At 41.8% G+C, this 23960-nt stretch overlaps 1 protein-coding gene across 1 annotated transcript in view; it reads right to left on the bottom strand.

The window, feature by feature from the left end:
- CadN (neural cadherin) overlaps positions 1-23960 on the bottom strand; it is a 481090-nt gene that overhangs the window by 131658 nt on the left and 325472 nt on the right. Inside the window, exon 20 of the mRNA XM_080267947.1 lies at positions 22956-23102. Coding sequence (XP_080124073.1) covers positions 22956-23102 — 147 coding nt within the window. The remainder of the gene's footprint in view (positions 1-22955; positions 23103-23960) is intronic.

Here is a 23960-nt window from a genome sequence, read left to right as displayed (position 1 = left end):
TTCCACTCTCCTTGCAACTACTCCTTCCTCTCGTCTTTCCCTTCTTCTATTCCTCCATCTTACTTGCATCCTAATTCTGGCCACCACCAAGTAGTGGTCAGAAAGGCCACTCCCCCAACCTCTATAAACTCTTGCATCCAATATACATCTTCGCATCCTTTCATCCACACACACATAATCAATCATTGCCTTCCTTTCATTCAGTTCACCACCCACCCTTCTCATCACTCGCCATGTATACCTGTGGATCATTTTATGCCTGAAGAGGGTATTGGCTATTACCAAACCCCTCCCAGCACAGATGTCCACTAACGCACTCCCATTCTCATCTATCTCAGCAGGCACACCCCACTCACCAACTATTCCATCCACCTTCACATTACCAACTTTACCATTCATATCACCGATCAAAAACACTCTCTCATTCCTTCCAAACTTTTCCATGCACACTTCCACATTTGTCCAGAACTCTTCTCTCACTCTTCTAGCACGATCTTGCGTTGGCGCATACACACACACAATCGCCCACATTTGTATTCCAACTTTCAACTTTACCCACACAATCCTTGACCCAACTGATCCATACTGTCTTATGCTCTTCTTCCATCTTTTACTCACAACTATACACACTCCTTCCTTTGCCCTCTCATTCTCATCTACTCCTGCACATATACCCCATCCATACTCCCATTCTCTCACACTTTCTCCTCTCCATTTTGTTTCAGTTATTCCACATACATCCACTTTCGCATCCTCAAGCACCTGGACAATCTCTCTCTCTTTCACCTCATCATTCGCTCCTCTTATATTCCATGTACACATTACCAAGTCCTTTGTCCGGTCCTGGGTCGTCAACGTTTGGTCAGTCCTTGTCCGAGGCTTCTTGTTTGTTTTTTTAGTTAGTTGTTTTCCGGGGAGGGGCACTAACCCTCCGCCAACCCTTTTAGTCGCCTTTTACGACAGGTAAATACAAATAGGTAAATACACACACACACAGGGGACACCTGAAATAATCGGACATACACTGGACACTGCATAAAAGTTCTATCTAATCTGTGGGACACGAGAGTTATATTTATGATGACTTTTCATGAAAATGAAAAGTCAGGAGTAAGAGCAGTGGAAATGGGTTTGCTGAGGCACGTATGTGGAGTACAGAGGGTGGATCGGATACGAAACAATGTGATTCGTGAAAGATGTGGAGGGAGGAAGTCGGTGGACACCAGAATCAAAGAGAGTGCACTGAGATGGTATTGTCATGTGGAAAGAATGGATAACAACAGAATGGTGAAAAAGGTATATCTGAGCGAATCTGAAGGAGGGAGGCAGCGAGGTAGGCCAAGGAGAAGGTGGAGAATATGGTGGATGAGTGTGCGAGGAAGAGAGGTTTGGAAGTCGGTGAGGCTAGGGAACCGACAGGAGACTGAACTGCCTGAATGAATGTTGTGAGGAGAAGTGCATGATTAGGGACTGGCACCCTTTTTAATGTGGCAGCGACTGGACTGACTCTATCACATACGATTATGTGAAGCTACAGAACATGCTGAATGTTTTTGGCATATCCCATAAAGCCAGGATTCCAGGGGCTTGAATGATGAGTGAATGGAAGCATGGCCCATTGGATTGGGCAAATTTGGGATGTCTGGACATTGCTACTCCTCACCCAGCCCTAGGATGGGAAAGGAGGTCCAGATGATGATGATATGCCTCCACATTAGTTTAAACTTCGGTAGATTCAGAGATAATAAGATGATGGAAAGTCTGTATTGTAAAGATGTGGATGTTCTAAAAATCTGCTGACCACAAAACACTGATGACAACAAGGGCTTTGTTTACATCATCTACGTCCACCTGTTTCTCCGGAGTTACACCCAAAATTACAGGAAAGGGTAAATCTGGTGGCAAAAGGATGAACCCTGAATCACCAAAATTTGAAGGATTTCAGTGTAAATCTATGGAGATGGAGAAAAAGTTAGGGGAGGGGGTGATGACTGAGTGGAAGGTTATGAAGAAGTTGGAATTGTTAGAAAGAAGAATACAGGTTAGTGGCAGGTGGGGGCACTCGCCATCCACTCACTCAATGTAGTGCTGCTTTGGGTGTCTGCCCCTTCCTCTCTTCCATCCTTCCCCTTCTATCCTTCTTTCCGTCATTCTTTCCTCTTTCTTCTGCCTATGGGTGACTCTACAATGAGTGACAAGCCAAATGGTGTCCTGAACACCAGGAAACCATTTACTATGCTGGGTGGTAACCATATAACTAAATTATGGTGCCTGGTGATTTAGTGAGTAATTAAGGTACTCCAATCAAATTGAGCCTGTATAGGTTTATATCCAAGAGGTGGTTGGGGTTTATTGCTCATGTAATGCCACTCAGGGACATGCAAGGCTGGTCGCTCTCATCTTAAACGTCAGGACCAACTTGCCTAGCCCCGGGTTCCTGTGCTCCTTATGGGGCAACATAGGATTGGCTAATGGATGGATGGAAGAACATGGGTACAGTAATTTGTGAATCTAAGGATTTTGGTAAGGATATCATAGAAAGGCTGAATGCTTTGGAGATGAAACTAGCTGAGAAGGATGAAATGGAGAAGAGAAGGATGCAGGCTAAGGAAGAATTGGTAGAACATTAGACAAAGAGTTGAAATACAAATGTGGGCGATTGTGTGTGTGTATGCGCCAACGCAAGATCGTGCTACAAGAGTGAGAGAAGAGTTCTGGACAAATGTAGAAGTGTGCATGGAAAAGTTTGGAAGGAATGAGAGAGTGTTTTTGATTGTTGATGTGAATGGTAAAGTTGGGAATGTGAAGGTGGATGGAATAGTTGGTGAGTGGGGTGTGCCTGCTGAGATAGATGAGAATGGGAGTGCATTAGTGGACATTTGTGCTGGGAGGGGGGTGGTGATAGCCAATACCCTCTTCAGGCATAAAATGATCCACAGGTATACATGGCAAGTGATGAGAAGGGTGGGTGGTGAACTGAATGAAAGGAAGGCAATATTTGATTATGTGTGTGTGGATGAAAGGATGCGAAGATGTGTAATGGATGCAAGAGCTTATAGAGGTTGGGGGAGTGGACTTTCTGACCACTACTTGGTGGTGGCCAGAATTAGGATTCAAGTAAGATGGAGGAATAGAAGAAGGGAAAGACGAGAGGAAGGAGTAGTTGCAAGGAGAGTGGAAAGGTTACAAGAGGATGAGAAAAAGGCAGAGTATAAGAGAGAAGTGGAGGAACGATTGGGCAAATATGAATTGGAGCAGATGGGAGACGTGGAAGGTGTGTGTAGGATATTTACAGAAGAAATATGTGCAGCATGTGATGTGGTGTGTGGAAGGAAGAGAAGATGGAGGGGGGTGCAAGGAACAGCATGGTGGACTGAAGAGGTGAGACAGGCTGTGGCACAAAAGAAGAAAGCATACAATGAATGGATGAGAAATAGGGGCGTGGAAGAAGTTGAGAGGCGGAAGAGAGAGTTATATGTAGAAGAAAGAGAGAGGTGAAAAGATTAGTAAGAGAAAGTAAGAAGAGAGTGGATGAGGAATTTGGAAGGAATTTGAGTGTCAAGTGGAGGGACTGTAAGAAAATGTTCTGGAGAGAAGTGAAAAGAGTAAGACAGGGTGGAAGTGAAGTTAGCAGGGAAGTGAAAGATAAAAATGGTAGATTACTAGTGGAGAAGGGAGAAAAAGTAAGCAGATGGAGAGAACACTTTAAGGAATTGTTGAACACAGAGGATGGAAGTAATGCGAGTATAAGTGGCTGGGGAATGGCTGGGGGGAGGAGGGGGAGGAGAAGACAGGAAGAAATCAGTAGGATAGAAGTTGTGGAAGCAATGAAGAATGTTAAATCAGGGAAAGCCCCAGGAATTGATAGAGTGTGTGGTGAAATGCTGAAGCATGGGGGAGAGATAGTAGTAGAATGGATGTGGAAGATGTGCAGATTGGCCTGGGAGGAAGGTAGAGTCCCGGAGGATTGGAAGTCAGGTATAATTATTCCCTTGTACAAAGGAAAAGGGGAAAAAGAAGTGTGTGGTAATCATAGGGGCATTTGTCTTCTTAGTATAACAGGAAAAGTGTATGGTAGGATACTTATTGACAGAGTTAGAGAAAGAACAGAGAAATTAGTTGGAGAAGAACAGGGAGGCTTTAGGAAGGGAAGAGGTTGTGTAGATCAGATATTCATTCTTAGATCTTTAGTGGAAAAGTTTCTAGAGAAGGGAAAGAAGTTGTATGCGGCTTTCATGGATTTGGAGAAAGCATATGACAGGGTGGATAGACAAGGATTGTGGAAAGTGTTAAGAATATATGGAGTAGATAGGAAGTTGCTGAATCCTGTGAAGAGTATGTACGATGGTGCTAAGGTTGCAGTGCGTGTGGATGGTGAACTATGTGAATTTTTCTCTTTGAAAGTTGGGTTGAAACAGGGATGTGTCATGTCGCCATGGTTGTTCAATCTGTACATGGATGGGGTAATAAAAGAGGTACAAGGTAGGGTAGTGGATGTTGGAGTGGCCCTGGTGAGAGAGGACAGTGTTTGGAAACTCCCTGTACTGTTGTTTGCAGATGATACTGTGTTGTTGAGTGAAGACAAAGGGGAGCTGCAAGGCTTGGTGGATGAGTTTGGGAGTGTGTGTAAGAAACAGAATCTAAAGGTGATTATAGGGAAGAGTAAAGTGATGGTCTTTGAGAGAGGTGAAGTCAGTGAATGTACAGCGAGGTTGGATGTTGAGGAATTGGAAAATGTGAGTACGTTTAAGTACTTGGGTAGTGTGATGAGTAAGGATGGAGGTTTGGAGGATGAAGTGCTTGAAAGGGTACAGCAGGGAAGAAAGGCTGCTGGTTCCTTGAAAGCAGTGATAAGAAACAGGGAAGTGAGCATGGAAGTGAAAAAGTTACTACATGACAGTACTGTGATACCAACTCTAACGTATGGAAGTGAAGCTTGGACGTTGCTGGAAGGACACAAGTCAAGAGTGAGAGCAGTGGAAATGAGTTATTTAAGAGGAGCCTGTGGAGTCACATGGAGAGACAGGCTGACAAATGAGGATATAAAGGAGCATTGTGGTGTGGATGTGGATGTGATAGGAAGCGTTATGAGGAACACACTGAGGTGGTTTGGCCATGTGGAGAGGATAGAGGGTGAACGACTGACGAAGAGAGTGTATGTGAGTGAGGTGGAGGGGGGAAGAGGGAGGGGGAGGCCGAGGATGAGATGGAGGGATGGGGTGGAGAGGTATATGAGAGAGTGGGGTGTGAGTTGGAAGCAGGGCAGTGAAATGGCGGGGGACAGGGCAACTTGGAGGCAATTTGTTTGTGGCCACCCCAAACGGGATTGAGGCGTCTGGCAATAGATAGATAGATTAGACAAAGAAGAAAAGTCAAACTAAGAAATTAAAGGAAGAACGTGAAACATGCAAAAGAAGTAAAAGGGAAAATCAAGTGAAAACAAAAGTGGAAATAGAAGTGATAAATATGTAGAATGCATGGCAGATGGATGAATGAATAAGAAAATTGCACTAAATGAAATAATGAAGGAACATAAGAGGACTATGGAAAGATTGGAGAGAGAAGAAGAGGAAGAAAAAGTTAATTTTGCTGAAAGGGGTACAGCTATCACACAAAATAGGGACAACATAATGAGAGAGAGAGAGAGTAGATCGGAAAAAATGTGTGATAGTGTTTCAAGATATAGATGATGAAATCAGAAAAAAAGCTGAAAAAAAGAGACAGAGGAAAAGAATGTAATGGATGGGAGGAAGAGACTGAGTGAGTGTAGAGGCTGGGACTGTATCGAAAGGGTGGGGGGAAGGCCAGTCAAAGTTTAGTTCAAGTCTGTACGGGTGGCAGAGGATGTGATAAAATCTAAATAGAGGTTGACGGAGAGTGAGAGATACAAGGGGATAGTAGTGAAGAGGGACTTGAATCTGGATGAAAGTGAGAAAAAAACAAATTTAATATCATAAGCAAATGAAAAAACAAGAGAACAGATGATGAAGCAAATACATTTTTTATAGATTACTGAATATGAAAATGGTAAAATGGTATATAAGAGGGAATGCCAGAAAAAAAGTAAATAAAAATCACACAGTAAAAGACATTGCACAAGGTAAAGAGACAAGGAGAACAGTATCATAAGAAGAATGTATGGTAATATAAATTAACAGAAAAAAAAGTAAGAGTTAGATGATAACATTAACAAAGATAGACCAGAATAATTTGTTTAGGACATTCAAGTAGTGATGGGTTGAAGTGGATATAATATTTGGAGAAGGGAATGACAAGGAAGTGCTGGGGGAGAAGTTTTAATAATGACAAAAAAAAAAAATCTGAATGCAAGACATGTAGAAAGAAAGACTGGGAATAAAAAGGTAAAAGCTATAACAATAGAAATCATCGATGAGAAAAATTATATGATAGATAAAGGAGTAGTTTATATGCCACCTTGAACAAGAACATGGAATGATGAAGAATATGAAGTGATGAGTACAGATGATATGATACACCTAGAAAAGCTGGTACTAAGAAGGAACAGGTTGGTATTAACTAAAGATTATAACTGTAAAGGGGTTAACTGGGAGGAATGTGATGCAGGAAATAATACTAATGCATGGGCTTATAAATTACATGAGCTAGCAACAGAGAACTTGGTGATCCAGAATATATCATCAAGGGTTACTGTTGATCTTGCTTTCACAAAAGATTCAAATGATATCTAAAATATAAAGTCGTTGTCCCCTAGGTAAAAGTGATCATATACCAACAGAACTTGAGGTTATGAAGTGGGATTAAAAAAAAAAAAAAAAAAAAAAAGAAGAAGCAAAGAAAATAGATATACAGTAATTATAACCATCCATCCATCCATCATCCAATCCCACGTTGCCCCATGAGGAACGTAAGAGCCCGGGGTAGGCAAGTTGGTCCTGACATGCAAGGCAAGCATAACAATGCTTATTTTATTCATCCATCCATCCATCATCCAATCCTGCATTGCCCCATGAGGAGCACAGGAGCCTTCCTGACATTTAAGATGAGAATAATCAGCCTCACTCATCCCTGAGTGGCATTACATGAGCAATCAACCCCAACCACTCCTTGGATATAAACCTTCACCAGCTCAATCCGATTGGAGTGCAATAATTACCCACTAAACCACCAGGTGCCAAAATTTCGTTATATGGTTACCACCCAGCATAGTAAATGGTTTCCTGGTGTACAGGAAACCATTTGGCTTGTCACTCAGTGTAAAGTCACCCACAGGCAAAAGGAAGAGGAAAGAATGAAGGAAAGAATGACAGAAGTGGGAGTGTAAAGTTACCCACAGGCAGGACATGAAAAGAATGAAGGAAAGGAAGACAGAAGAGGATGGAAGGAAAGAAGGATAGAGGGAGGAAAGGGTACACACCCAACAGCAGCACTACATCGAGTGAGTGGATGGTGAGCGCCCCAATTGCTTTGAGAAAATATTTCAAGGAATAAGACTGAGGAGAGTTTAATGAAGAAAAGGATGCGGAAAATTAATATTTTCAATTTAATGAAATACACTGAGGGTGTTAGTAAATATGTTCCTTGCTTTGAGAAAATATTTCAAGGAATAAGACTGAAGAGAGTTTAATGAAGAAAAGGATGTGGAAAATTAATACTTTCAATTTAATGAAGTCATACACTGAGGGTGTTAGTAAATATGTTCCCAAATATGGAGCTAAATCTGAGAAGGAAAAGGAATGGGTTTATGACAGATGTACAGTAGCGATGGAAATGAAGAACAAAGCTTGGAATATGGCAAAGAAAACTAAGAGTAAATCAGCATGGGAGAGATGTGAAAATTTTAGGAAAGATTATGTGAGGATTAGAAGAGTAGTAGCAGCAGCTAAATATGAAAAGTATATGGTGGAAAGTGTGGAAGTGATCCAAAATTACTTTACAGGTATATGAATAGTAAAATGAAAATTAAAAATGGAATTGTAGGATTAAAAAATGATAATAAAGAATATGAAACAGAAGAAGACATGTGTGAGACTATGAATTACATATACCAGACAGTGTTTGCAAAGGAGGATGATTTTCAGAGATCACAAATAAATCATGAGAACATGGTAAATATAATAAATGACGTTAAATCTGAACCTGATGAGCCTTTGGGGTTGATGAAAAATGTGGATGTAACCAATGCCATGGAACCTGAGAACATTTCTGGTTGGGTAAGTAAGGACTGTGCTGAAGAGTTAGTTATACCTATATATGAGATAATAAATTTTTCTCTCATAGAGGGAGACTTGTCAAGGGATTGGAAGGGAACAAATACAGTATTAGTATAAAAAGGTGCAGCAAGGAAGACCCATTAAACTACAGACCAGCATCTCTTACAAGTATTGTTTGTAAATTGTATGAAAAAATCATTAGGAAGAGATGAGTTGCTCATTTAAAGAAAAATAAAATAATAACCTCTAGGCAATTTAGTTTCAGAGAATGGCAGCCCTCCAAGCTGTTTGAGCTTTGGCAGCCTCCCTATTCAGTCCCTTATCCCTGAGGTCACACTCTATGATTTTGGCCCAGCTCTTTTTTGGTCTGCCTCTTGCAAACCTACCCCCAACATTAATGCATCTCACTTTCTGTGCCCAACTGTCATCCTGCATCCTCTCAGCATGCACAAACCATCTCAATCAACCTCTGCTCATCACAACACCAATACACTCTAGTCATATTCTACTTCTTAACTCTCCCATTGCAAACCTAGTCCCCCCAAGCCTCGCATTCAAAGATGCACTGCACATTCACCTAATCATCATTTCTGTACGTTTGAGCCCCTTGCATCATAGCTTTATTTGTACCAGGGCTCTTGATCTGTGGAAAGATCTCATGAACAAGAAAGGAATGGAGGGCATGAAGGAGTTAAAGGTCAGCACAGGTCAGTGTGAGCAGTTTAAGGCTGGTGCTGGCCTTAGACATGCAACCATGCATGAAGTGGCTGCTAGTGCTGACCTTGTGACAGCTGAGGCCTTCCCTGCACAGCTGACAGCAATCACAGAAGAAGAATACCCTTCAAAACAGGTCCTGAACTTTGATGAGATGGACCTATTCTGGATATGTATCTCCCATATGACCTACATAAGCAAGAACTGTGTCTGTCAGTCAGGGTTTAAGGCAGCCAAGGACTGCCTAACTCTCCTCCACTGTGAAACTTCAGAGGGGTACCTTGAGCTCCAAGCCCTCATTATTTATCATTAGGAGAACCCTAGGGTACTGGCAGGGTATGTGAGGGAGAACCTTGGGGTTATTTGGAAGAGTAACTCCAGTGCTTGGCTGACCTCTGCATTCTGCTGTTATTAAATGGTAAATCCTCCTGCCAGCATGACTATGCCAGTCAAAGCAATCTGGCAAACTGTTTCCTCCTTCTGGTGGACAATGCTCCAAGTCACCCTGATAGCATGGAGGACTGGGTGAACACAACATGGTTGTCCCAGCCCATGGACCATGGCATCAGCACTACCTTTAAGGCCCACTACCTCTGCTGCACCATGGAGCAAATGGTGAGGGCAAGTGACTCGGGAAAGATTGAAACAGTGTAACACTTCTGAAAAAAAGTATCAAGAACACCATCGACAACATCAGGGTTCCTGACAATAAAGAACATCCAGCGTGAAATCCTTGACCTCTTGCATGAGGTGGGGGTTGAGGAGGTTGATGAAGCATATGTTCATGAGGTCCTCAACAGCCACACTAAGAAACTCTCAACTGAGGAGCTCAATGAACCAAGGGAACAAGTGGCAAAGGCACAGGAAGTTGGGAATGTTGAGCACCTTCATGTTCATCAAGACTGAAGGAGTTCCTAACAAAGACGGACTAAGCAATGTCATACATCCAGGACAAAGACTCAACCCTGGTGAGGAGTGATGTGGTGAGGTATGGCACAAAGCAATACTTGAGGCCATACAGGAAGTTCCTGGCAACGAAGAAAAAAAGCAGCATAGCAGACCACCATCACCTCCTTGTTACCCCTTGCCAGCAGCACCATGGAAGAGCCAAGGCCATCAACTAGTAAGGTGCAAATGCTACATCCTGCCCCACCTGCCTCCATCATGCCTGTCTTGTATTCATCACTGCTTGGCTCATCCCTAAGCCCCTCTGCCACCACACCACCACTCCCCTGTCGCCACACTCTCCATCGGTTTCACTGTTGGGGGGGGGGGGAATAGGATATACTTCAGGTGGGTGGCAGAGGTCCCCTGATATTTTATCAACCATGATAGACGACATACCAATAGGAGATGGGATCCCGTAGCAACCGTGGCTCGGTGGGTTAGAGCGCTACGCTCTGGCCGAAGGGTCCGAGGTTTGAGTCCACCCAAGGGTCATTGGTAAACACCAGGAATGGTATCCAGTCATAAAGTGCTACACACTCCAAACCTAAGTCCTCTACCCAGGAGCAATGCCTTAGCCCTTATATATATATATATATATATAAAATAAATAGGGGGGGGGCATAAAACTTATTGAGCTTTTGTTTTTCCATATGACCTTGCCATATACCATGGCATGCATGACAGTACCTCCACATACACACAATTATCTTATCTATCCACCACCTTTATGGCCTACACATTCTCCTCTCACCCTTAAACTCACAGATACATCTTCTCACTATCCTGCTTAAAGCCATTCTCCCTATATGACCATACCATCTAAGCAAACTCTTTCAGCTCTGTTGACCACAGACTTCCTTGTTCCACATCTTTTGCAAATCACATTCCTTCTTATTTCATGCAGTGACATCATAATTTACATAAAATTCAATTACGATTTATTCATATACCGTATACGAGGTGCTACCCAAAAGTTCCAGTAACTTGAACAGGGGGCGCCAAGCGTTAGCAGTTTTGCCTTTTGTCGCTAGGAGGAGTCAACAGCACCCCTTGTGTGTCAGTGTGGCCCAGGCCGTGTCTGTGAGCGGACGTGTTGTTGAGGTACGCTTCCTATTGTAATGTGGTGTGTAGGTGGTTTGGCAGTTTTGCAATGGTGGACCTCAAGGAACAAAGAACCTGCATCAAGTTCTGCTTCAAGACCAACAAGACAGCTGCAGAAACTCACTGGTTGTTTCAGCATGCCTTTGGTGACAATGCCATGTCCTAAAGTAGAACATTTTTCCAGTACAAGCGGTTCAAGAAAGGACGAACATCCGTCGAAGACGATGACCGTTCTGGATGACCATCAATGGCAACAACACCAGAAAACGTTGGAAATGTTCGTCAGGCTATCCTTGCTGATTGTAGATGAACTATCCATGATGTTTGTGATATCCCTGGACTGTCGTACGGAAATGTGCAATGCATTTTGTCGGACGTGTTGGGCATGAGACGTATCGCTCCAAAATTTGTGCCAAGACTGCTGAGTGACGAGCAGAAGGCACATCACGTTACAGTTTGCAGGAAGCTCAAGAATCAGGTCAGAGATGATGCCACTGTCATCTCCAAGGTCATAACTGGTGATGAATCATGGGTTTATAGTTATGACCCGCAGACAAAGCAGCAGTCATTGCAATGGAAGTCGCCCAGTTCACTGAGGCCGAAAAAAAACGCATCAAGTTCACAGCAATGTCAAGTCAATGTTGATCATTTTCTTCGATATCCAAGGGATTGTTCACAGGGAACTTGTCCCACCCAGTCAATCTGTCAGCGGAAAGTTTTACTGTGAAGTTTTGCAGCATCTGAGGGAGAACACCAGCCGCAAACATCCAAAACAGTGGAAGAACAAGGACTGGGTCCTGCATCATGACAACTCCCAAGCCCACACATCAATTGTTATCCGGCAGTTCCTGGCTTCCACTAACATGGTAGGCATTCCCCACCCACCCTATTCGCCTGATCTCGTCCCCTGCGACTTTTTCCTGTTTCCCAAGCTGAAATGATGACTGAAAGGGTGTCGATTTGACTTGACTGAGGAGATCCAGACAGAATCGCAGGGGGTGCTCAAGACCATCACATCTGAAGCCATCCAGGAATGCATGGACTCGTGGAAAAAATGCTGGGACCACTGTATACATGCCCAAGGGGACTACTTCGAAGGCAATATATATATATATATATATATATATATATATATACAGTATATATATATATATATATATATATATAGTAATCCCTCCACTATCCGATGTAATAGAGCCAAAGGCATGTCCAGAAAGTGGCCCCGTTCGGAAAGTGGGCCCCTGGCTCCTGGACTGGTGCATAAGGACCCTAACCCAGCCTAACTTTGAAAGCCACCTAAATAACTCCCTACCAGACATGCATAGCACCTATTTAAATCTATTTAAGACCTTATTCACACCAGTAATGGACATAAAGCATGAAATAAATGAAAAGGAACCAAAGAATGAGGAATTAGAATTGACAGTACCATAGCCAGGGTACTTACAGCACATCTGTGGTTACCTTCTCCAAACACTTTGGCAGTGGTGATAATGCTTTTGAAGCATGTACAGTAATCTAGTGTTGTGCTGCACTTACAGTTATTCTTTGCACTGTTATTTACAATAGTTTAACACTGCACATTGTTAATCGCACCAGGCCAGTTTCAACCACCAGTTTCAACCGTCAGTTTGCACTCCACAGTTAATCCTTTGCATTCTAAATTCTAATTTCTTAACACTGCACAACACTGTAAATTCCCGTGTGGTCTAGTGGCGAGGTATTGCAGTTTATTCACTGTTTATTCACAAAACACGAGCATGTGTGGCTTCCACTGCGATAAGCATCTGTTCACGATCGAAGTTGGGCAGTAACTGTTTGTGCCTTGGTGGTGACAGGGAAACAGAGTTGCCAGATCGCAATGGCCACATTACCAAACTCCTCAATTTTCATTGCCAAATTTAACTTTTCATTACCTAATTCGTAAAGGTGGCATTTATTCTTCACTAATTATATGTACAAGTGTAAATAAATGTAATCACACTCCTTATAATTAACAGCATGTTGATTATTTTCATGCTATGTTGGTTAGCAGATTAATCAGAGAGAGCAAACAATCCACCATTTCCATCCTGTGTATCCTCATACGTGTGAAAAATCCGTTTGGTAATGCATTATTCTGATTCATTACCAAATGATTTTTTCATTACCAAACTGGCCCACATTTGGTAATGAAAAATACCAAATGGCAACCCTGACAGGGGAGGGGGGAGGGGGGAGGAAGGAAAGGGTGAAGGGTCCATGGTGTAACAGCTGTTCGGTGCCGCGCGGCAATTTCAACTTACGGGTGGGGAAAAATTCAGATTTTGGGGGGATTTTTTTTCTTTTTTAGGCCATTTTTGGGATCCGAAGGTCCAGGCCCATAATGTCCGGTAAGTGGGGTGTCCGGAAAGTGGGCGTCCAGAAAGTACAGGGATTACTGTATGTATGTATATATATATAATATATATATATAATATATAATATATATAATAATATACATAATATATATATATATATATATATATATATATACACTCAACCCCAGGCTATCGCGCGTTCAGCTATCGCGTTTATCTGCTATCGTGCACACATCAAATGAACAACCACACATGCTATCACGCACCCCAAGACCGCTATCACGCGCTGAGTTTGAAGACAGGCTAAGCAAAACTTATTCACATGGCACGTCATACGAAGTTTGCCAAGGATACGATAGTTAATCGGAACGGTAACGTGGTAAAATTGCCGACAATACCACGGGCATTTGGAATGCATCTGAACGGATTCCTGCCGAGGATACGACGGGCAAAACAGTGTGAATAAACCCATTCGACTTGAAAGAATATATCGTACTACAGCATTGAAATTTAGCCTAACACTGAATACTTATTAATACTGTATTTCAGAATAAATATCAATCATTTTGAAACCCTTATAAAGAGTTAATATTTCCTAGGCGGAGAAAACTGTGATGTCAATTAAGTAATCACGTATTTACAACTGAGACGGAACTCTGGCAACAGTATGAGGAACGTGTGTGATAGCGTACAAGTTTTGTTCCACTTAAATCTTCCTTGGCCGTTCCTGATACGATGTACCGTGTGATACCCCCTTTAGCTGTGGACACTAAGAAATCATGGAGACAGCTAAAGAGATCTGGCGGCAATTAAGCCACTCCCAAGCCTTGGAAACCATCAAACCACCCAAGCCTTAATCCTTATAAAAGTTTGATGGCCTTTTATGTTGTTTATTTATTCATTATACTGTTATTATTAATAAAATAATGCTTAATTTCATGTTGGAGGAAAGATTGGCAGGAAATCGCAGGCATAAAGTGATTAAAAGTTAGAAAAATGGGCCACCAAAAAACCAATTAGAAATTTTCCCATTGATTGTTCAGTTCAGCTATCGCGTATTCAGCTATACAGCTATCACGCGCATTTGCTGTGACCAATTAGGCGTGATAGCAGGGGGTTGAGTGTATGGTGCATATCTCTCTCTCTCTCTACCAATATATATTATGTATATATATATATATACACACACCAGTATATCATCATCATCAGCAGCAGCAGCAGCCATTTGCGTATCCACTGCAGGACCGGCCTATCCCAACCGAAGTCAGGACGATACAGCCAATGTATCTCTACCAAGTGGCTTAGGTTGTCTAGCAGAGATTGTATGTAGGGTGAGAAGTGCTTGTAAGTGTAACTGTAGTGTTGGAATGGCTTTGGATTCGTGTGTAGTCTGTGAACCAAGTGTAACTGGTCCGCGCAAGCCGACTGGGTGCAAGAATACTTTATGGTAAGCGACACTGGTTCAACCACAGCACCCCTTGTGTCCGCCAATGCAGTATGTGGCCGGGTGAACACTCCCAAAGTTTATTACCCTGGCGGGGCACAAACCCTGGTTGACTCGTGTACGAAACTCACACTCTACCACTGTACCACAGAGGCTCCATACCAGTATATATATATATATACTGTATATATATATATATATATACATATATATATATATACTGTATACTGGTATGGAGTGGTCTTGTCTTGTGCTGATGATTATAATTCACTGTGGGCTGGTCTTCCAAATAATATGCTAACAAAAGTTCAGTCTGTGTTAAACAGGGCAGCATGGCTTATCTTCGGTCTCCCCCTGAGAACCTCAACTACCCCATTCCTAATTGAGTTGCATTGGTTATCAGTAAAAGCTAGAATTGAATTTAAACTGTCTTATTACATTCAAGGTTCTTAAGTTTGGTGAACCAAAGTATCTTGCCGAATTATTAAAACTCCCATCGGCAAGCCTGGGTGTGATGTTACACAGTGAAGATGATTCCTTGCGTCTTAACGAGCCTGGAGCCATTCACCAGTCATCTTTCTCTGATCGTTCTTTTGTGTATAGAGCCCCTAGATTATAAAACAGATTGCCATTGTCCATAAGACAACTCTCTTCTGTTGAATCCTTTTAGAGACAGCTGAAAGCCTTTCTTTTTTCAAAATGCTATGACTTGGAAAGAGGTACTATGACGGATGATTATAGGGTTTAATTATTGACACTTTCATATATATATGATGTATTATATATGAGAGATGTCACAATTCCTGAAATTCTAAAAATAATGTACGCGTGTTGAGCGCTAGTGAATTCCTAAAGGAAGAACTGGCGCTTTTGAGAAACAGAAGACCAGATTATTATCATTATTATTATATATACCACTCATGTCTTTCATTCCTTCATTCTTTCCTCATCCTTCTGCCTATGGGTGACTTTACACTCCTTCTTCTGTCTTTCTTTCCTTCATTCTTACCTCTTCCTTCTGCCTGTGGGTGACTCTACACTGAGTGACAAGCCAAATGGTTTCCTGTTCACAAGGAAACCATTTATACACTGGGTGGCAACCATATAACCAAATTTTGGCGCCTGGTGGTTTAGTAGGTAATTACGGCACTCCAGTTGGTATGAGCAGGTGAAGGTTTATATCCAAGGAGTGGTTGGGGTTTACTGCTCACGTAATGCCACTCAGGCATGAGTGAGGCTGGTCACTCTTATCTTACACCCACCGCAAACTGACTTAGGACCTACACACAGAAATGCTATGGGAGAGTTGTCTGTCTTTGCTTTGTGTTTCCACCTCAACCAAGTGAATTTCTGGGGCAAGAAATAACTTGCAACTCCTCTGGTATTGGCAGGAGGTGGTGAAACACTCAGCACATCAGTGCTTGCCATGAAGCGAGACTTGGAGTATATGTTCCCATCGCTCCGAGCTTGCACCTCCCTCTTTTCTCGTATGCATTACTGTTTGCCCTGTTACTTTTTTAGAGTCGAGTTGTCATGCCTGGAAAGTACTGCTCAAGGAATGAGAGGGTCCGTATCATTGCATGGAGGCAAGATAATGTCCCTATCAATACGATTTGTGAACGTACTGGATGCGCAAAGTCAACCGTCATGAAGATTCTTGCTGCAGTGTGCGGCCTGCCACCTGATGTCGTACCAGAGCACAAGCATGGCGGTGGAAAGAAGAGGACGACTTCTAGGGATACAGATATGCTTCTGAAGAGGGAAGTAATCAAGAATCCTCGACTGACAGCAGCAGAATTGAAGAGAATGCATCCCCAGCTGTTACAAGATGTCTCAATTCGAACTATCCAACACCACTTGCAGAAGGAGCCGGTTTTGCCATGCCACACCGCAGCCCAAAACACACTTCTCATTGACTGCATGAAGAAGCAATGCATTCAGTTTGCCAAGAAGTACGCACATTGGACATCGGATGAGTGGAGAAAAGTTATGTTTCAGACGAACGCACATTTCAAGTGTTCCAGGTGCATTCTGTCAAGGTTCGTCGCCCTGCCTCCCGTAGTCAATATGACCCTGCTTACACAGTGCTGACTGTTAAGTAAGTGATGGTATGGAGGTGTTTCTCAGGAGAAATGGGAAGGGGAGGCCTCTACTTTCTTCCTAAGAACTTGATGATGAATGGTGGCCGGTACATTCTAGTTCTGAAAGATCTTTTATTAAACTTTTTTGCTATTCATGGGTGCGACTTTTTCATGCACGATTCAGCTCCATGTCACTAGTCAAGAAAGGTGACAAAATGGCGTCAGGTTAATCAGACTGAGGTCCTCAACTAGCCTGGCAACAGTCCGGATCTAAATCCGATAGAAAACTGCTGGGCAAAGATGAAGATAATCATGGCAGAGAAGAAGACACCCAATCTGGACAACCACAAGACTGAACTAACAAATGCTGGTGCAAAGAAATGTCCTTAGATTAGTTTAGAGATCTAAGTGATTCCATGCCAAAACACATCCAACTGGTCCTGAAAAACAAGAGAAACATAATTTTATATTAATGAATGGCATTTCATGAACAAACATTCTGATATACCATGATTTCTGTGTTTTTTAATACCTTATGGGAGGAGGTCCTAAGTCAATTTGCAGTAGCTGTAAATGTCAGGACCAACTTGCCTAGCCCCGGGCTCCTACGCTCCTTATGGGGTGACGTAGGATTGGATGATGAATGAATGAATGATTTATATGTATATATATACTGTATATATATATATATATATATATATATATATATATATATATATATTTACATAAAATTCTAAAAACAGTGTGAAAACTTCAGAGGATTTCCGACTTAGAGTGGATTTACACTTGGTGAATGAACGTGAACAAGCACTGCTGAAGAAATATTTGTGAACACTTACATACTGTATATGATTGCATGTGCCCCTATGACCATTCATTTATGTCCCAGGAATTCCATAGCGTAAGTACACTTCATTATCCCTTCTGCAATCATTTGCATGTGAGAATGTCAGGGGAAGTGAGATCAGTTGCTTGTGCTGGAATTACTGTCATCCATGGTCTCTAGAAGGAAAAGATGAAGTACCGACACTCATCTGAACGTTCATCTAAGCTTATGCTCGCCAGTTTGACTAGGCATGTCCATTATTGTTAATCCTTGCTTTATAGAACAGATTTATCAAACGCCTCTGAGCCCACCAAATTTTTATCAGCTATACTGAACTAAGGTTGAAAAATGAGGAGCATCGCATGGCCCTTCCGAATGACTGGCAACAAGTGGAGTGACTCATAACACAGTTGCCAAGGTAGATGGATATGAGTAGAACCGAAAGTGAATAGCTAGCTATGTAAGTTACATAACAGAGGAAATAGCCTGGTGGTGTCAGCCTGGCGTCATGTGTGTGGATGTTCACGTAAACAAGCATTTTGTTATTTTTGACAGAAGTTACGGACATATTTTGTTATTTATTAAAAGTGAGAGTGTGATTTGTTGATGGATATGAGTAAAACCAAAAACAGGGGACTTGTTATGTATGTTACATAACACAAAGGCAACAGTCTGGCACTGTACATCTGCGTACATGTTTACATAAACATTTTATCATTTTCCACAGAAGGAGCTACAGGCATTAAGAAAATTTTTTACTTATTAATAAGTGGGAGTAGTGGTAGGTGGGGGCGCTCACCATCCACTCACTCAATGTAGTGCTGCTCTCGGGTGTCTGTCCTGTCCTCTACTCCATCCTTCTTTCCTTCCATCTTCTTCTATCTTTCTTTCCTTCATTTTTTCCTTGTCCTTCTGCCTACAGGTGACTTTACACTCCTTCTGTCTTTCATTCCTTCATTCTTTCTTCTTTCTTCTGACTATGGGTGATTCTACACTAAGTGACAAGCAAAATGGTTTCCTGTACACCAGGAAACTATTTACTACGCTGGGTGGTAACCATATAACCAAATTTTGGCGCCAGGTGGTTTAGTGGGTAATTAGTGCTCCAATCGGATTGAGCCAGTGAAGGTTTATATCCAAGGGATGGTTGGGGTTTATTGCTCATGTATTGCCACTCAGGGATGAGTGAGGTTGTTTACTCTCATCTTAAATGTCAGGACCAAGTGCCTAGCCCTGGGCTCCAATGCTCCTCATGGGGTAACGTAGGATTGGATGATGGATGGATGGATGGATGGATGGGAGTAATGGTAGATGGGGGCACTCACCATCCACTCACTCGATGTAGTGCTGCTCTCAGGTGCCGGCCCTTTCCTCTCTTCCTTCCTTCCTTTCTCTTTTGTCTTTCTTTCCTTCATTCTTTCCTTTTCCTTCTGTCCATGGATGACTCTACACTGAGTGACAAGCCAAGTGGTTTCCTGTACACCAGGAAACCATTTACTGTGCTGGGTGGTAACCATATAACCAAACTGTGGCACCTGGTGATTTAGTGGGTAATTTGGCACTCCAATCTGATTGAGCCAGTGCAGGTTTATATCCAAGAGGTAGTTCGGGTTTATTACTCATGAAATGCCACTCAGGGATGAGTGAGGATTGTCACTCATCTTAAATGTCAGGACCAATCTGCCTAGCCCTGGGCTTCTCATGGGGCAACACTGGATTGGATGATGGATGGATGCATAAGTGGGAGAGAGATACATTGGCGGATATGAATAGAACCAAAAGCAGGCGACTTGCAACATAAGATGGATATACAGTAAGTAGAACCAAAAGCAGGTGACTAGTAACATAAGTTATATTATACAAAGAAGAAAGCCTTTACTATTAGTCTGGTGTGGCATGTCTGCACTTACGTTTACAGAAACATTTCATTATTTTTTACACAAGGAGCTACAGGCATTCAGAATATTTTGTTATTTATCAATGGTGAGAGGAAGAAGCACAGACAGACATAAGTAGAACCAAGGGCAGTGTGTAGCCATGTAGGTTACATTACACAAATTAGGAGGCAGCCTGGCAGTGTCACCCTGGAGCCAACAGCATGCATGTTTATGGATACATTTTATTTTTTTCCATAGAAGATGCTACAGGCACTAAGAATATTACATTTATTCTTTGGCAGATGAACATCTGTGGAACTGAAAGATGCAAAACTGCAAAATTCTAGGCCAGTTTGTGTAAAATGGGTATTGTTTTCACTTAAAATACTAGAATATAATAATGTCATCTTACTGTCCATCATGTGTTTGACTTCACATCTGGGTAGGTGACCCTCAGATTTATGAAATTTTCAGGTTCACTGAACCAGGCTTCCCCCCAGCACCTCCACGTTATATTTTTGGGGAAGTTGCTGGCAGAATCGCTAGAGAGGCGGCCTGCAGTCCTAATGGACCCAGGTTCGAATCCCGGCTGGGGCAGGGAACAGTTTAACCCCTTAACCGCGGGGCGTCACTTTCGTGACGCTTGGGAGCAAGGGATCATACCGCGGGGCGTCGCTTTTGTGATTCTGTGTTATTTTGAATTCACCTGGGCTTCCAAGTGGGGGCTTGTATCATCTATCAGTACTGCCAATGTCCAACACTAGTCAGCACTCCTAATCTCATCTGTACTCCCATCCATTGTTGACAATTTAGCCATTTCTCCCTGTTCTTGACTCCCCACCCTACCCCCCCTCCATTACCCTATCCTCTCGCCTGCCCGGCCGTGCTACGCTAAGTAAATCTTCCCTGGAATTTTTCACTGATTTCATCCATTGAAATAAGCCCTATGTCCTATTCTTATACCAAATAATCTATACAAGAAAGAAATAAGGTAAGTGAGAGTGCAATACACCTGGAATTGGCTAATTATCACCTGACAACACCACACGTGCACTCGTTCGCTAATTTTCGCTGTTTTTTTCCCCTTGAAATATGCCGTATTATCTATTTTCGTAATAAATATACATGTAAGGAGGGAAGGGAGAAGCCTAAGTGATATTTACATTCACCTGGAACTACCTAATTTATAATGTATTGTCTAGATTTCCTGCCAATCATTTCAGTGCTAGACATAGCTGTTTCAAGAGCTAACATTGGTAGCTCTGAATATACCCTAAGTAGGCCTCTAATCTATTTTCGTAATAAATATACATGTAAGGAAGGAAGAGAGAAGCCTAAGTGATATTTACATTCACCTGGAACTACCTAATTTATAATGTATTGTCTAGATTTCCTGCCAATCAATTCAGTGCTAGACATAGCTGTTTCAAGAGCTAACATTGGTAGCTCTGAATAACCCCTAAATAGGCCTCCACCCCGGCCCTCCGTTATCAGTTTACTCTCATCTTCCGAAGTGAGAGTACGTATGTTTCTTCTTGCTGACTTCAAGGACTTTTTTCACTCCCATGCAAAGGGCCCTGTGACCTTTACCCCCTACTAAACCTCGTGTGGAAAGAGGTAAAGGGCTGACAATTGATATAAGAGTGACTACGATCTTTCTATTGAGTAAAACAGTGCAAGTGGAATTGTAAATAATGTGTAAATAATGTGTAAACAGCAAGTGAAAGTAATGAATGTAAATATACGTGAACAATGGAAAATAGTTTTATAAGTTACTTCAAGTGACAGTGCATAACACAGTGTAAATAAAATAGAAATGTAAATAACGTAAATAAAATAGAGAACGTAAATAGAAATGTAAATGAGTAGTATTATAAGAATACGAGTATATACCCTAGGAGTAATGAAAGTGAAAGTTTCACTCTAGCATGTCTGAATGCTATGAGTTATGAGAGTGAAGATGAAAGTGACATTCACTCTCAATGCTAGTAAACAGGACGAGAAAGTGAATGCTACGTATTTTACTGAAAGAAATTGAATCCCTACAGTGACAATAAACTAATACTACTGAAGGAAACTTATGGATAAAGACTGTAGATATATATAAGTGTTATACAGTAATAGAAATATAAAGTGTGAGGGGTTTTATGAATAATAAATGACAGAGTACCAAGAGCGAACTAGTGCCAGTGCGATGATCAGACCCGCTCGTAATTTCCATTGCCTTCACAGTGTTTTTTTTTTTTTAGTATGGATCCCAAACTACTTGAAAATTGTAGAATAGTGTTTATAGTGTTTGTATCTGGCTGTGGTAATCATATTACGGGTTGTCGGGAAGTGTAAAGTGGAGACTTCGTTACCCTACTTCAGAGGTCTCCACAAGTCCTACGGTAACTGACGAAGGCTCAACAATCATTCCAGGAGAAAGCTGAAGGTATGTGCCATAAGCATATGTAATTTTATTATTCTAGGACTAATAACTGATTTTTGGCAAATATTTTTTGAGAGTCTGTCGGAGCCCAAATAACCCCGCGGGACACGCAAGTCATTGGTAAACAAGCCCGCGGTGTAGGGGTTAAGGATTTGAATTTCTTAAAACGCACACTTTTCTGATCTACCAGTTTTCCCGCTGACATGTCATAAAAGTACCCCCGCTAATACCAGTACATCAGTCCTGTATGTGACAGTCCTAATATGTATTCAGTATGGATGGTGGGTGTTAGCACCAAAGTGGTGACATCTGGAGATGTAGGAGGACTGCTGGGCCACAAGGAGAACTCCTTGGACCTAGGAATAGGCCCTGAAGCCTTTGCCCAGAGCCAGACACGTAAAAAAAAATAATAATAAATAAAAAATAAAATAAATAAATTGTTTGATATAGTGAGGGTTAAGAGTACTACATTCATTAGTATTTGTTCACATTTGTGTTGTTTATCAAAAGAAATTCCACCCTTGGCTGACAGTTTCACAATGTAGCTCACACTGTCCCTCCTGTGCTTGTGTTCAGTTCACATTATGCTGCCTCACGTATGTTTCTGCCATATTTGTGCTCCTGTGTATACTGTGCTCATTCATTATGATCTCCGAGTGTCCTACTAGCTTTGTATTTCTTGTTGCCCAGGTGCTCTCTCTAAAGCAATAGGGCATCTTAGAACAGGCTTTCTCTTCTGGAATGGCATGGCTCCAACATCCAGTGAAGCACAGCAGTTGCCCATAAAGTAATGGCAACTGGTGGATGTTTAAAATATATAATTTAAAAAAAAATCTATTTTTTTAAAACCTACCATCACAAAGGGCATGATGGATCCCTGTGAGTGATGAAAGTATAGTATAACATGTGTGGTAATTACAGTATCAAGGAAAATGCATACTATACAACATTAAATATATTAGGAGGTAAATGAAAGAGTATTTAAATAAGTAAAAGAATTACCTGAGGAAATATGGGAGCATTGTCATTGATATCTTTCAGGTTGACCTGGACATCAGCATAGCCAACTAAACCAGTACCACCCTCGTCCTGTGCGAACACTGTGAACCGCCACTGAGGCCGCCCTTTGGGATGGTCACGGTCTAGCGGCTGCACGAAAAAAAAAAAAAAAAAAATCAGTTCAGTAAATCCTACTTACATGACTTATAAATGCTTAAATATTATTCTTGATAGTTTAAGGATGCATCTCACTTTTCTTTTCTTTTATTACAGAAAAACTGATCACCCACATGAAATAAGAATGATGGGTAAAGGTTCCACCTTTAGGCAATATAAAATGTGTCTGAGTGTGATCCAGCCATATTTTATATTTATTGAATATTTCCTTCTGCAGGAGAGAATGCAAACTCGTAATGAAAACCTAAATGATTACATCTGGAAACTGCCTTAAAGTGAAAAGTCTCAGATAGTTGTTCCTGACTTATGTGTGACACAAGCAACCCTAGGATGTAATATTGCCTATGAGGATGGGCACTTGTTGAAGTCCTTCAGTGCAGAGAAATCTCCAGATTTCATTGTCTCAAAGGCAACAGGACAAGGTCAGGGAAAGAGTACTGTAATCATCCCAAAGCCAAGGAAGAAGAGAAGGAAGTTAGAAGAGCTGGACTATGCAACTGAAGCACACTAATAGGTCACCTGGCTGAGAGTATATATCAAGACAAATGATGTGGTCCATCACAGGTAAAAATAAAACCCTAGTCTAAGCAGTCAAAATGCTTCAATAATGTCCCAGTGATGCGGATTTATAACGAGCAAAGACCACTGATCCTGCAGGATTCCTAACATTCTTATACTGGTATGTCATTGGCAGTGCTGCAGGTGCAGGTACTGGGAAAAGAAAAGAAAAATTTAATAAACTCTTATCCTTATTTTCCTTGTAACTAAAGGTTTCTGTACAACAAACTCTACATATACTGCCAATGTTTGTGAATCAATTTGAATTCTGAC

Source organism: Coenobita brevimanus, chromosome 26 (genome assembly GCF_032717465.1).
Source record: "Coenobita brevimanus isolate Jiangsu-jjx chromosome 26, ASM3271746v2, whole genome shotgun sequence".
In the NCBI taxonomy this organism is placed as follows: Eukaryota; Metazoa; Arthropoda; class Malacostraca; order Decapoda; family Coenobitidae; genus Coenobita; species Coenobita brevimanus.
Note: the sequence above shows the minus strand (reverse complement) of the source record. Positions and strands in the feature narration are given on the sequence as shown.